Raw genomic sequence first — 14131 nt, forward strand, 5'->3', positions numbered from 1 at the left:
TCATTCTTATGAGAGTTAACTGCCAGCAACTTTCCCCTTCCCTTAGAAAAAAAGTTAAAGAATATTTAGGCTACAAGAAATGGACTTCTATTTCAAAGAGATGGCTGGTGAGCAGTAAAGCAGAAATGCAGCCTTGATTCATTGATGCATTCACATTTCCAACAAATACCTATTTGATAAGGCTATTTCCTCACTTAGAGTCAGACATCACACAGAAAATTTCCCCTATGAGTCACTGATTTATATGAGTATTAATTATTTTACCTGTAGTATACATGCAATCTCTGCATTTCTTCTTCTAATTTTTTGCACTGTTGAAGAGCCGCCTCTTTTTCCTGTTGCAAGGCTATCAATTCTGCCTGAAAAATAATAAACAAATGATAAACACTTTCTTCAGAATACCCATGTTGCTTTGAAAACATAAAAATCCTTTGTGCATTCATTTCAGCCATGCTTTATTGTAATACATGTATTATGTTATACTATTCTCTAACGTTGGCTATGTAATTTTTATGAAAAATTCCTTTCTTCTTGTAGCATTGAAATTGTTTCTTGTTCTTTTTCCTGACAGGATCATGTTTTGAATGGTTTTCCCTTGCATATATAGTAAACGTTTTGAATGGTTAAGGTTAGCTATATTCAGTTCAGTCACATGTTTATCAGCACTTTTCATATTTATATGATGTTCCTAATGCAAAATTGTGTTGACCAACATACTTTGCAGAGAGTGGAGCAAAGCACTCAGCCATCAACAACTGATGTGCAACTCTTGCTCTGCACGTGGCTCTCACGCATTGCAGCTCCTGTACCGGGCGCCACCTGATGCTCCCAGCTAGGACTGCTGAGACCAGCAGTGGCGGCCCTCTCATCCAGGACCTGGTTCCTAGTGGGGTGAGGAACCCCTAAGGAACCACTGTCATCTCCCACCTGTGCACCATCCCGGATGTTCCCCCTCCCTTTGTTTATTCACACTGTGCTGTGAACGGCTTGTGACTCATAACCATTATGGAAATTGCCTGTGTGGCTTGTAAGGTCAGGAAGGTAGCCAGCCTCGACATGGCACTACGGTTAAAGAGGAAGTAGGATAAATAAGTACTCATGCATATTTAATGTTACCTTACAGTTTAATCAACATTAATTTTAAAATGTCCAATTTCAATAGCACTGCAGAACTCCCTTGAGGGCCCAGATACCATATAAATTATCTTATAATCAGTGGATGATTAATTGTTGTAACAACAAATAAGACGGGACTTGCCCAACAATTCTTTGACACATGAGCCTGAGCATATGGCTGGTTTCCAATGTTTTTAATGCATGGTGTAAGTTATTAATTGTACAAATTGTAGAGCCCCAAACCAAGTCGTACGTGTGTGAGAAATGCTGATGGTGAATTCTGCCAACTCCTCAGGACAGTGTTGTGGAACAGTTTCTCAGTAAATTGAAGACTTGTTACATGAGCGATGAACACATGAAGGGAATGGCACAGAGTTCAGCTCTGAGCTCTGCCAGGCTCACTGTATAATCACGAACAACTCTGTTTGTATACCTCAAAATCCCTCTCCTAAAACAGGACTCGCACTTGTTGTTTCCTGCACATCTATTAAGACTATATGTCTTCAAGGCAGGTGTTTTACTGTTTACTGTCAACTCCCAGTCATCTATGGGCAATTTATCCTGCTGGTTGATTAATCATGTCCTGGATACATGGCTGACTCCTGGCAAATTTTATCAAACACAGCCCTGCACAAATGCAGCCACACAACCAGTCTCTGCGCTGTGCTGCTCAGTGGGTCATTCATGCATTACCCAGGGTTTTGCATTATTGGGGTACAAAACCCACTGCTGCAGCTGTTCCTGTAACAGACATTCATAAAACGTTAACAGGAATTTCTTGGAGAATAAAAACCAACTTTCTAACTCTATGGAGCATTCCTACAGCTTGAAAAGCAGAAAGCGTTAATGTTTAACCTCCAAGTGACAGTGGTATAGAGCTTCAGATACTGAAAACAATGTACTGGATGCTGGCAAGCCCTAACTCCTGCCATCAAGAGGTTAAAATCCTCTGCAGGTGAGCCGCTTGCCTGGTGCTGCTTGCTGCCTTGCAAGCAGAACGCACAGAACACAAGAATGTCAGCCAAACCAAGCTATTTTCTATAATTATACTGTACTGAAGGTGAAACAACATTCTTAAAAATTGGAAAACACGCTTGAATCAAAGTAGGTGGTTTGTTCTAGAGGCCAATAATTAACATCCTTGCCAATTTTCAGTGTACTGTGAAGTGTGATTGAAATGGTAGACTGAAAGGAAATGTGTGCAGCTGACACACCTACTCATGGGGAGATTAACGGCTGGTCTCTTTGGAGAACTATCATAAAAAATACACCTAACGTGCCACTCACTTTTCAGGACAAAAGTCAGAAGGCACTTGGGTCTGGAGACTCTTATTTGTGTCAGTTTTCAGCAAACAAAGTTGCATTGATTTGACTGGGTTTGAGTCTAATTTACACCAGTAAATGTAACAGCAGAATCATGTTGCTTGGGTTTAAAAAACAAAACAAAAACCCAAACCAAACCAACAGTGAAAAACAAACAAACAAACAAACAAAAAACAAACACCAGGAAACATCTACAACTAAAGGGAAGAAATGAAGGCATTTGGTAACCTCCTGAAAAGCATGTAGTAGGTTGATACTAGGGAGCAACATGAGAGCAACAAGAATTCCAGTGCAGAAACTTTTGTGTATGATATGCAGCTATGCAAAAAATGGCTTATTCGCAGGCCTGAAGAGTGGTAAACATAAATAGATGACTCAAATATCCTCACAAAACAAAGATGTCTTCCTTCACAAGGAGGAGGAAAGCAGAACAACATCCATAATGAAGTTAAACTGATAACTAAAATAATGGTGCCTGGATTACTATAAAATATTTGGAAGACTCCTATAATATACATTGAAATCCATCCACAGCGCATGTGGCAAAAGTCCTACATGAGCTCACCTCTAGTAATAACAATAACTATTTGGGAACTTTTTAACAAAATATTATTCCTTTAGAAAATGTCACAATGTGGAAATCAGAAGTTCTCACAGAAATGTATCAGTTTTGATTAAATTTTTTTTTGGAAACTAGGGGAGAGAAAGAAGAAAAACAAAAAGAATTACACTTAGATTCCTCTGGTGGAGGCTTTCCCTAGAAAGCACATCTAGCAGAGAGGTCAGTCACTGCTTTGGCATATGGGCCACCCTCAATGAAGTTTCTGTTTAACTCTGAAAGGGTATTCTGATAACTGGGATATAGTCTCTTTCTCACAATTTTGTTTTGCCCAACAATTCTAATGCTTTCATATTTGGTTTAATGTGATTAGATCCTTTCCTCTTCTGTCTCCCAACCTAATCTAGTGAAAAAGAAAATTCTTGTTTCTACACTTCTCTTATGTTTCATTTTAGCAGTTTCTTGTAGAAAAAATTAATTTTCTCAATTAAATAAAATTTAAAAGCTAATTGCTCCATATCAGACTTAGCAAAGCCAGATCTTGAATGAGAAAATCTCTTTTTTTGAAATACATTTGCCTGTGCTTCAAAATATTTAAAGGAACAATGCTACATGCTTTCTTAACCCACTGGTGGGAAAAATTCAAAACTAAAGCAAAGGAAAACACTTTTTATCTGTTCCTATCTCCACTAGGGCAAACATGAACATCCTCAACTCTACTCTAAATAGAAAGAGGTAGGAATACAGCATCCTATGCTGTCAGGTTCCCTATGGGTAAGAGATGACTTTCATAATGCCTTTCTGCACACAACAGAAAGAAAAAACATTCAATGAATGTGAATAACAAAGCTTAATAGCTTCATCTTCTTACTTTTTTTCTTATGCATTTATCAAGCATATATATTGCACCTGTATATATTTACAGAGCATATACATTTCCTTCTTTGTGTAGGCTAAATATAATTCTTTCTGTTATGTCTCAGCAAGTAGGCTTTCCATTCCCCTGATCAATCAACCCAAACCCATCTGTGCTGTGCTAGCAGTACTTGCTAACTCCAGTGAAAACATCTTCCCCGGCACGTTCTTGCATTCCTTTTGCTCACAGTCAGCCTCCTGTATTTGTCTATTCACCTGTCCACTGCTATTACCCAGCTAACAGTAAAAACTCCTGGTACCACTGAATTTCACCACACTTTTTTTTTTCTTTTTTTTTTTTCTCTCATGTACTTGAGGCCATTCCAATCATTCAGCAAGACAGCTTGAACTTATTTTGTATTAACAATATAAATAATAATACCTCCCAGTTCTGTGGCAAACAGCCATTTTGTTTGTATGCTGTTGTTCTTTATGCCAAATGTTCTTAATGAGAACGTTGAAGAAAACAGGTTCATCACCAGCCAGAGAAACTGGATAGAAATTCCACTAAATCAGTCCTTGGACCTTAACATTTCTCTTTTCAAAGCTGTTTGTTCTTGCCTTCCTGCTAACTAGTTCCTTATTGCTTTTGACTAATCCCTCATCTCCTTCATGGGTGTATGATATTTTGCAGATGGACAAGAGCTGAACCTGTCCATCCTTCCAAACAAGAGATGCTAGGTGTACTCAGTTAATAGCAGCATATTAAACCTATGCTTGCTTGTAAAATAACAACTTACTTTCTATTTTTTTTTTTAATTAATAATTTTTCATGTGGCACTACTTTAGCTTTACTTCTGTGTTAGCTTATATATAACAAATTTCCATGTCTAAATAAACAATTACATCAAAGAAGAATTCTTGCATGATCTTATTTGGGTGAAAGCTGTACTTCAATACACTGTTAATGGATGCTTTAAGTATTTTCCTTCCAAATTAACTCCAAAGACTCAAAATAAATACATGTATTAACTGGTCTACAATTGCCAGGACTTGTTTTTTCTTTTCCCTTTTAAGTGTTGACAGTGCCTCTGCTAATTCTGTCAAATTACACCACACGCAACTTCAAAAAATTTATTAAAGAACTTTACTATAATTCCTGCAATTTTAATTTGGAATTTTGGGATGAAGACCAATATTATCCCAATCTGAGCACAATAACCTACTGAACAACTAGGATATTTCATTTATATTTCATTTCCATACCTTCATTTCTCTTAACCCTTGTCCTCATAGTTGACATCATCATTAGTAAATGCTGGCAGAAAAAAAAAAAGATCACACACTTTTGGACCTAATACGTGTTATCCTTGATCTCTATGCCATTCTCAGAATGGTAGCACATTTCCTCTTTCCTTGTTCTCATTTCAGTCATTACACTATTGTTTAATTTCGTTTCCACAGGCCAATTTAGCTTAACCTCCAGCAATTTTCATTTGTCCCTGTATCTTCTGTTTTTAAAGACATAACTTTCTTGGTTAATGAGTGCTCTTTTTTTTTTTTTGTAGATAATCACTTTCTTCTTATTGAGGTTATAATTCACCCAAATAAAACTGCCACCCTTTCCCGTAAGCATTTTCCCCTCATTTGACTAAGAGACTTATTAACATATAGGTATTCCTTAACTTAGTAATGGCTTCTACCAATAGCTTTCCTTCCACAGATTCCAGACACTCCTATGGATTAAAAGGTGGCTGAATAAGAAGTCTTGAGATTCTCAAGGGTCATTTCTACAATTTATGGACTCAAGCATTTACATTTGTTAGAGCTGGGTAGTGGTGAATGATGGCAATAAGGTATTGTTCTGCTACTTCAGTCTTGTGTTATCTGGGGTCTGAAATGGAATCTAGCCAGAAATGTCTGGCCAACTGAATTGCCCCAGTTTCTGCTGGGGGCAGTATTATGTTTCTGGTGATATTAGCTGACTAGTTCAACAGTAAGAGGCCAGTTGTCTTCTTAGGGCAGTAGGAGATTGGGAAGGAGAGCAAAGGTTTCTTTCATTTTGAATTAGAATGACTAAGAAAAAAAAATCAGGAAAAATATTTTAAAACCATTTAAGAGATATTTTTATTTTACACTACTTTTACTGCTTTCACATTTTACATCTCATGTCAATAACAGTAGCATGTACTGCATAACAGAGCAGGTCATGTTGTGACACATTATGACATCCAACTTTTAACCATCCTGTTGTTTTTACATTAGCAGCTGCTACTTAGTGCAGATTACTCATCTCATCTTATTTTCTATTTCAAAGTGTCAACACATCAAACTGTTCCACAACAGAAGCAGGTGATGATCTAGAAAAGAAAATGAGCACTTGTCTTATTAATTGGAGGATCAGAGGTTTTCAGGGTCAAGAAAAAGACTCCAGCTAACATGAGGGAACTGAAAATGCCTAGATCTCTAATGACATGCTAAGCGATCACCTTGTTTTTTTCTTTATCTCACAGTGTTAACGTGTCAAACTGTTTCACTACAATACAAATGGGACAGTTTGACCTAGAAAACTAGATAAAACAAAGTCTTGTGCCTTTTTTTTTTTTTTTTTTTTTAACTCACTGGAAACAGAAGTGCTAAGGTACTAATGACAACTCCTGTTCTTACCCTTGCCATAAGAGTGGTTCCAGAGTGTTTATTAATATGGTGATAGGTGCTTTAAATATAGAGAGAGAGAAAAAAAATGCAACGTGTGTCCAAGTAGCAGCTGGCCTGGCCAATTTTAAAAATGAAAAGTGAAAATTGGAACTGTAATATAATAAATGTTATAAATTATTAACATCTCATGTAATATATAACTAAACAATAAAAATAAATTTAAAACATGAAATAAAATCTGAATTTGGTAATGTAGACTCAAATTTTTACCAAACAAAGATTCTGGGAAATAAACTTGAGACAAAAAAGTTTTGAATGCTAACTTAAATCATTAGAAATTCACGAAAATGTAGTTTCTCAACACATCATTTTCCAATGGAAATAATTTTTATTAAACTATTGCAACCTTGACTGTAAATCAAATGACTGTATTTTTTGCAATTCAGGTTTGGCCATGGTGACATCACATCCTTTATTTCTGATTTAAGAATCAGTTGGTAAAATACAATTTCAAAGAAATAATGGAAAGATACCAGCAATACAGAGAAACTTGTATTTGAAGGGAAAAATAAAAATTAAAGCACACTGTTTTGGACATGGTGTGTCTAAAGCAGAAAATATTTTCTGCAGGACTTAAAATATTCTGGTTATCTGAGGAAGCTTTCTCATGTCCCGTTCATGGCTGCTTAGGTGACTGGACTAGAAACCAGACACGTCTCTTCTAAGGCAGAGTGGGTTATCAAATATAAGCTTGAAACAATGAAGAAAAACCTCTCTGATCTGCTTTAATAACAAGCATGTTTCCCTCAACTCCAAGAGACCTGACTTGCTTCCCCCACACCATGAAGAATATTATGCTTTACAGCAAACTTTACTGGCAGTCTCCTTGGAGGGAAGGAAGAAGGAACTGACCATGTAGGCTGGAACAAGCTAGGTAGCCTGGAAGCAGCCCTCCAGGTTGCCTCTGAGGCCTACTGGCAGACTGCTATGGGAAAGCTTCAAATGTCAGTACCCATGATAAACCTCTTGTCCACATAAATGACTCGAGCCACTATGATATCAAGACAATATCTGGTACAAACAGTAAGTCGTCAGCACAGGATCCAAAAGGTAGTGTTGTAATGTTGTCTCAGAAGCTTTACAATAACAAAGACCCTATTCAATAAAAAGCACATTCCCCTCAGCCCCAGAAGTGTCCTATCCAGTTTGGGGCGGAACTGAACTGGCAGAAGAACAGAAGAAAGTTCGTATTACAGCTAGACACGTTTTAGCTGTGCTGTAGGCAGAAACAGTGTGTGCTTTTAGGGCTCTCAGTCTGGTATGTTTTCAAGTTCTGCTAACAGCCCCAAACCTGAGCACAGCAGCATCCCTCTGTTCCTAAAAGGAAGCATCCAAGAACTATTTTCCAGCCTTAACACCTAGTGGCTTGACCTGCCGTGAATTCACACACCAAAATCTCTCTTCTGTCCACTTCTAGAAGGCAGGGCTGCTAATACCAGATTGTCTAAGGGAATAGACCCTGGTAACCAGTGTCTTTAAAAGGCATTCTCTGGGAGTGCAGGTTAAAACCATGCCAGGGAGCTTTCTAACAAAAAGAATAGATGATTGTGTGTCATTCTGCAAGTCCACGTCCTGATCCTATTTTAGTTACTGCAGTAAACACAAATAGTCAGTCTCACCAACTAACAGGGACTTATTAACTTAAACAAGCTTGATAAACCTGACTTATATATGAGTTCAAATGACAAATTGCTTCTCTGTTCCCAACAGGCAGATGAGGCACACTTGACTGTTCAGCAGGACTGTCCCAGAGCTCCACTCCAAAGATGCAGGAGTAATTCTTGCTTGGATGTACCCTTCTAACCTTATTTCAGTACTTAACCTCTATTGAAGACTTTACCTTATAGTAAAGTCCTTGGCTTTGACCTATGACCAGCTATTGACTGTGTCTTTCCATTACAATTTGGACTTGCTTATCCTTTGGCTTCTCTATTAAGATATTCATTTATCAGAGTTCCTTACTCTTGATTTCAGTGTGACACCAGTTCCTTAGTCTAACTGAGACACTCTGACATTTCACAAATCTTTTTTCCGTAAGAAAATATGTACACTAAAATCATTCATGCCTCATTAAAGTGGCAGAAAAAAACATGCAACGCAGTAACTTGAGCAAAAAAGCAGTTGACAATTTATGCTTGAAAGCTCATAACCAATGCTAAATGACAATATACCCGAAATTATAACCTTTCAAGCAAAGAGACAGAATGACTGTTACCTTTTGGCAGACAGGACTTCTGCAGAAGGCAGGAGTGTCAGAATCCCACTACAGCAATTAAACTATGAATCTTTCATAAAGGCCATGACCCTGTACAGAACTATAAAAATGAACGGTCCCACTGACTTCACTAGGATTGCTTCTGTCCGTAGGTCTTGCAGGATTTGGAAAGATAGGTAGGGAAAAGCTTGAGTTAGTATTTACTACTTCACCTTATGGAAAACAAATTATAAGGAGGCATACGCACTCAAATTTATCAGATATTTTTATACACACAGATGTGAAATCAAAGTACTGAGTTCAACAGTAACTGTTACACCTAAGAAAAGAATAAATCATTACTGAATAAATGTTTCTGTTAGCAGGAAAATTAGGAATAAGAGAATCAATAAGTATATGCCCCACACAAATATGTCCAGACTTTAAGTACCAAGACATTCTCAGTGACTTTGAATCTGGCAAGCCTATTATTATTTCTTCTCCTTTGATATCTGAAGTTCTCATCTGACTACCTAGCAAAACAATTTGGGCTCTTTCCCCAGCCGGATTAATTTTGTGCCTAGCACTTCTGGGAAAAAGAAAAAGCTGCATATCTGTTCCTGAGGCTGTCTGCAGGCTTTATTACGTTGAACTGCCTGTGCAACTGGGATGGCTGTGAATTTCTGAGACACGTGAACAAGCTGCCATCATGTCTCTTGTGATGAGAGGATCCTCAACAGATAATTTAAAACAGTTTCAGTCTTTGTGCAGTCCTTGATATGTAGAAACAATCAAACATTCTGAGTTCGAATATCCAGTGCTGATTTTGATCATATTTATGCAGAACAACTCCCTGAATCTTGCTTTTTCCACATTCTTATTGCAATGTTTTCTACCCAAGTAGAAGTCTAAGGACTTTTAATAAGAGTAAGAAAGGCAAATAGGAACGTTTGCGAGAAGTATTCAAGTATTCTTATAGGAACCATCTATCTGCTGGAAAAAGTACATGAGAGGATTTGATAGACAGCACCTTCCTATTGAATCAGCAGGGGACAGATGCCTCCACAGATTGTTATGGACACTATATTGCTGAATGAGATCTATTCATATAGTTAAGTTACCTTCACTCAGAACTCAAAAGTCGGTTCTGATACTAAAGATATCCAGTCCTTTCTACTAAAATGAATCTATTTACTAAATTTTATATGAGGTAATTATATTTACCCCTACTGCATGTCTATTCGATTTGCTTCTGTTAGGTCTTTGCCTCAGAAAAAAGCATTCTTTTCACTTTCTACCAAAATTAAGGTGCATGATTGCAAGACACTTAAATTTCTGCTACAGCTCACTCAGACTCAACTACATTTCAACTGGAAAAAAAGGTGGTTCCCGCATATCAAATAATACTTGAAATCTCTGGAGAAAGAAAAAGGAGAGGAAGGAAAAGAATCATGTGTAACCCACAGTGATTTTCTTTAAAAATGTAATTTGCAAAATGAAACAAAACAACCCAAAGACAAACATTTCTGTCAACTATCAAATGCTCCAGCAATTTTCCTTAGGATAATATAATGCAGAAGGTATATTTCTTCCATCTTATTTGCACAAGACAAATAAGACCATTTCAATCACCATGGATTGTGGTGTACAAAAATCACATCCTGATAAACCCAGACAGCAAACACTTCTCTATGTTACTTTCTTACAGTTAGAATTTTAGCCAATGCTTTTGTTTTTATTTGTTCAAAGTGTATTTTGTACTTTTTCACTGCACCTATTATACATTTCTTCACTTGAACACCTGTTGAACTAAACTTGTCTTGCCAGAATATTTTTAATTATGCAATCTGTATTCTGTCAATGGCAAGCACTTGGGTAGAATTTCTTATATACCTTTCAACATACCCAGCAGACAATTAAAGAACTCGGTGTACAGAAATATTTGCCAACTGAAATGTTAGTGCCACAAGTTTAATCAAGTGATCTTGACTAACTTTTAGCAAAGAATTACAATTTTTTCACCATCAGTTTACTGCTTCAAAATACCACTTTAAATGCTATTTCTTCAAAATTTTTATTGACTCAGTCATTTACACAAACTGCAATACATGCCTGACTTGCATAATACTTCAGGCAATAGTTCCATTAATACTTGAGCATTGTCTTCTCATGTACAGTGTGATGAATGCCGAATTTGTCTCCAGCTTTTAAGAAAATTTGTTTTTGCAGAGAAAGTCCTGACCCATTGAAGCCAACAGAAGTTTGCTATTGACTTAAATGGGATTAACATTTCCCTGTATTTGTATACATACATTCTATTTAGTGATGAATATTCCAATTATATGTTTGCTGTATACAAGGTTAACATACAGAATAAATCTAACCAAGAGCAATGTCTTTGTGTGTTTGCTGATCAGTACGACAAATATAGATACATAGGCAAGCACTGTGCAGAACCCTCTCCAATTTTGTAAAGATAAAATGGTGAGATATTTGTGCAGGGCAAGGTGCCACCTGACATTAAATTTTAAACTGACATGCATATAGGTTTCATCAGAGGAAGGGAAAACAACCATCTGTGAAACCAGATTTGTGAAGAATCTGAACAGCAGCAATAAAATTCTTCAAATAACCACCACTTTTAGAATGATGACGTCTCTTTTGGGGAGGGGTGCAGGGCTATTAAACTCATACAGAAAAGGGGAAACCCATTACTTTCTTTTGGAGGCTGCTGGATTGGCAGCCCTATTGCCTAGGCATACTGCTGTGGATTGTAGCTGTTGTATGAAACTCCACAAAATGCTTTTGATCCATTTTATCTTGCAACTTAGCAAAGAAATGTTGCAATAAGAAACACCAACAAAGATCTGAAAAACTTAAGCTCTGGATTACCATATTGTGTTCTCCTGCCATTCAATGTGTCAGACAAAGGCAGTGGTGTTCAAAGTAGAAAAAGAAAAAAGAAAAAAGAAACTGGTCACAGAAAGTGCAAAGCACAGAGTAAATAATATTCCTCCACATCCCTACTCTTTCATAGATCTGTTGTTAAAAGAGTTGCAGCAATTAGGCTTTTGTTAATTACCAGCTGTTGAAACAGATGTGTTGACTGTCCTTATTAGCCAACAGCTGGGACAGGAGAACAATTGATGCTCTCTAAAACCAACAGCCAGCTGCTTTGCAGTAATTATCTCCTATCGATAATACAGGTGATAAAGGCAGCAAAAAGGTTATGAGCTTCAATAACCAAGGTACTGTTATTGAATATCACTGCAATTTATCATTAATTTAAAAAAATAAGTAAAACAGTAAGCTGCTATGCCTACTTTTTGTCTGCATTGTGTCAAGGTCAAGCAATATGCAAATAATAGGGGAAATACAAACAGTAAAAAAAAACACTTTTTTTTTTTTTTTTTTCCAACCCTCTTGCCATGCTTCAGATGTCTCACTGATCTTTAAGGAATGCTTTTTCTTTCAGGTGACTACGTCTGGATACCATTCATTATTAGCTCAGTTTCCATGTGTGCCTTTCCTTCAGTTTTACCATAAATGACTTTTTGGAATATGTAAATGTTTCTTTTACCTGTTCAGAAATTTTATTGTACAATATGTAATAAGACAGGATAAACAAATGGTTAAAGAGGGGGGCCATCTCTCTGGAGATCTAGGGCCTAGTCTTAGGCATGCCATCAATTCTTAAGCAAATTCACTTCACTTCTTGGAATTCAGTTTCACTACCGCTAAAATGGGAGAACTATGTTTATCTTGATTGATTACTTTGTGATGGATGATTTTAACATACTATTTAAATGCAAAGTAATGCTTGTATAACATTACTGTAACAGGAAAAAAAATACATGCTTTTCTAGTATTGATATATGTCAAAATTTATAAAATGAATAGTTATTTTAGTAGCACAGGGCCAGACTTCCACAAGTGGGAGTCACAAGCATAACTGCTAATATCTAAATGGAATGTATCAACACAGGTAGTTGGATGGTTTGTATTTAGTTTTGTTCCTGCTTTGATTTTTATTTCCTCATCTCCATACCCTATTAAAGTGCATTAAAAGAAAAGCAAAGCAGAGATTTTAAACCATTTCTATTAGCTGCTCAGTTCATCTCTGGCCAACAAAAGACAAGAATCTACAACCATGTCTATTCACTAATTAGTTTGCACTTAAAGACACTGCCTTACTGAAAACAAGGATTAAGGCTGGTTGAATACTCTCCCTTTCATAGACCTCCCTCATGTCTCCGTTGGGTTATCATAAGCAGCTTGTTCTCTGAGCTTTAAGTAGGGAAGCTTGACAATCAGTTCTGGGCTCATCAGTAGGCACTGGGGCAATTAACAGGAGCTACCAACATTTTAAAGGACACGTAAAGAAATCAACTAAACAAAATGTTTCAGCCACGGGGATGAGCAGAAGTATATCATATTCTGGTGGCAGCTGTTTTAAGAAAGATACATAGCAGGATATTGATTTATAATTCTGAAATAAAGGAAAAGAATGTACTTCACTGTTGCAGACTCAAAAGAAAAAAAATCATAGCAACAAAGCTGAAATGCATCCTTGTATACACAGCCTCACATCTATTAACAGTAATCCACAGAATGCTATAAAGGAAACATTGACGCTGAGCCTAGTTTTTTCTACTGTTAGAATGCTAAAAAAGTGGGAAGAGGAAAGGAGAAGGAATGGTTTTCTGTTTTCATTCTTTTCTTCTTTCTTCAGCTGCTTCCCTCTATCTTTACTGTGTGGTTAGGCCATTACACTGGGTTTTCCCCTGGAAGGCAAAACTTGGCTCTGCCTTTTGTTTGTCACCCATGAGTAACTTGGGGATGGAGGGGTGCTGTGAGTGGGGGGAAGTGGTCTCATTCTGTTTTGGTCAACCAAGGAAAAGTTAAAAGTGTAGACTGTGCCAACCAAGAACTAATCTGAATACACGGCCCCCCTGCCTTATATCTAACATGAAAAGCTACTAACTAAAATCAGGATAGAAGTCAGGAAATTCTCCTGAGCTGGTGATCTGCATGGGTTTCCATGACAGAAACAGCCACAAAGCAAACAGACACTTGAAGAAGAAAACGATTGTGAACGTTGTTTCGCATCCACGCTCCAGAAAACCTTCAAACTGCATGTACGTGGTGAGGGCCTCAGCTGCCTAAACTCTGCAGTCAGGGTGACTGGTTCAGGCCTGTGAACTGACTGACAGCACTGACTGCAGTACCTGCAGAATTAACCCCAAACCTGCCTCTAGCAGCAGCAAAGCGTGGCAGGGCGTGTGCTGTTTGGCCATTGGCATTCTGTCAGGGAACTGAAAGCACCTGGACTTTGGTCTTCGGTTTTGCAACAGTCACAGTCTAGC

The 14131-nt window shown here is 37.4% G+C and overlaps 1 protein-coding gene across 1 annotated transcript in view; it reads right to left on the bottom strand.

Moving 5' to 3' along the window:
- The window catches only part of MIPOL1 (mirror-image polydactyly 1), a 205431-nt gene that overhangs the window by 62498 nt on the left and 128802 nt on the right, over positions 1-14131 (bottom strand). Inside the window, exon 13 of the mRNA XM_084521480.1 lies at positions 265-359. Coding sequence (XP_084377606.1) covers positions 265-359 — 95 coding nt within the window. The remainder of the gene's footprint in view (positions 1-264; positions 360-14131) is intronic.

Source organism: Aythya ferina (genome assembly GCF_964211825.1).
Source record: "Aythya ferina genome assembly, chromosome: 5".
NCBI classification, from domain to species: Eukaryota; Metazoa; Chordata; class Aves; order Anseriformes; family Anatidae; genus Aythya; species Aythya ferina.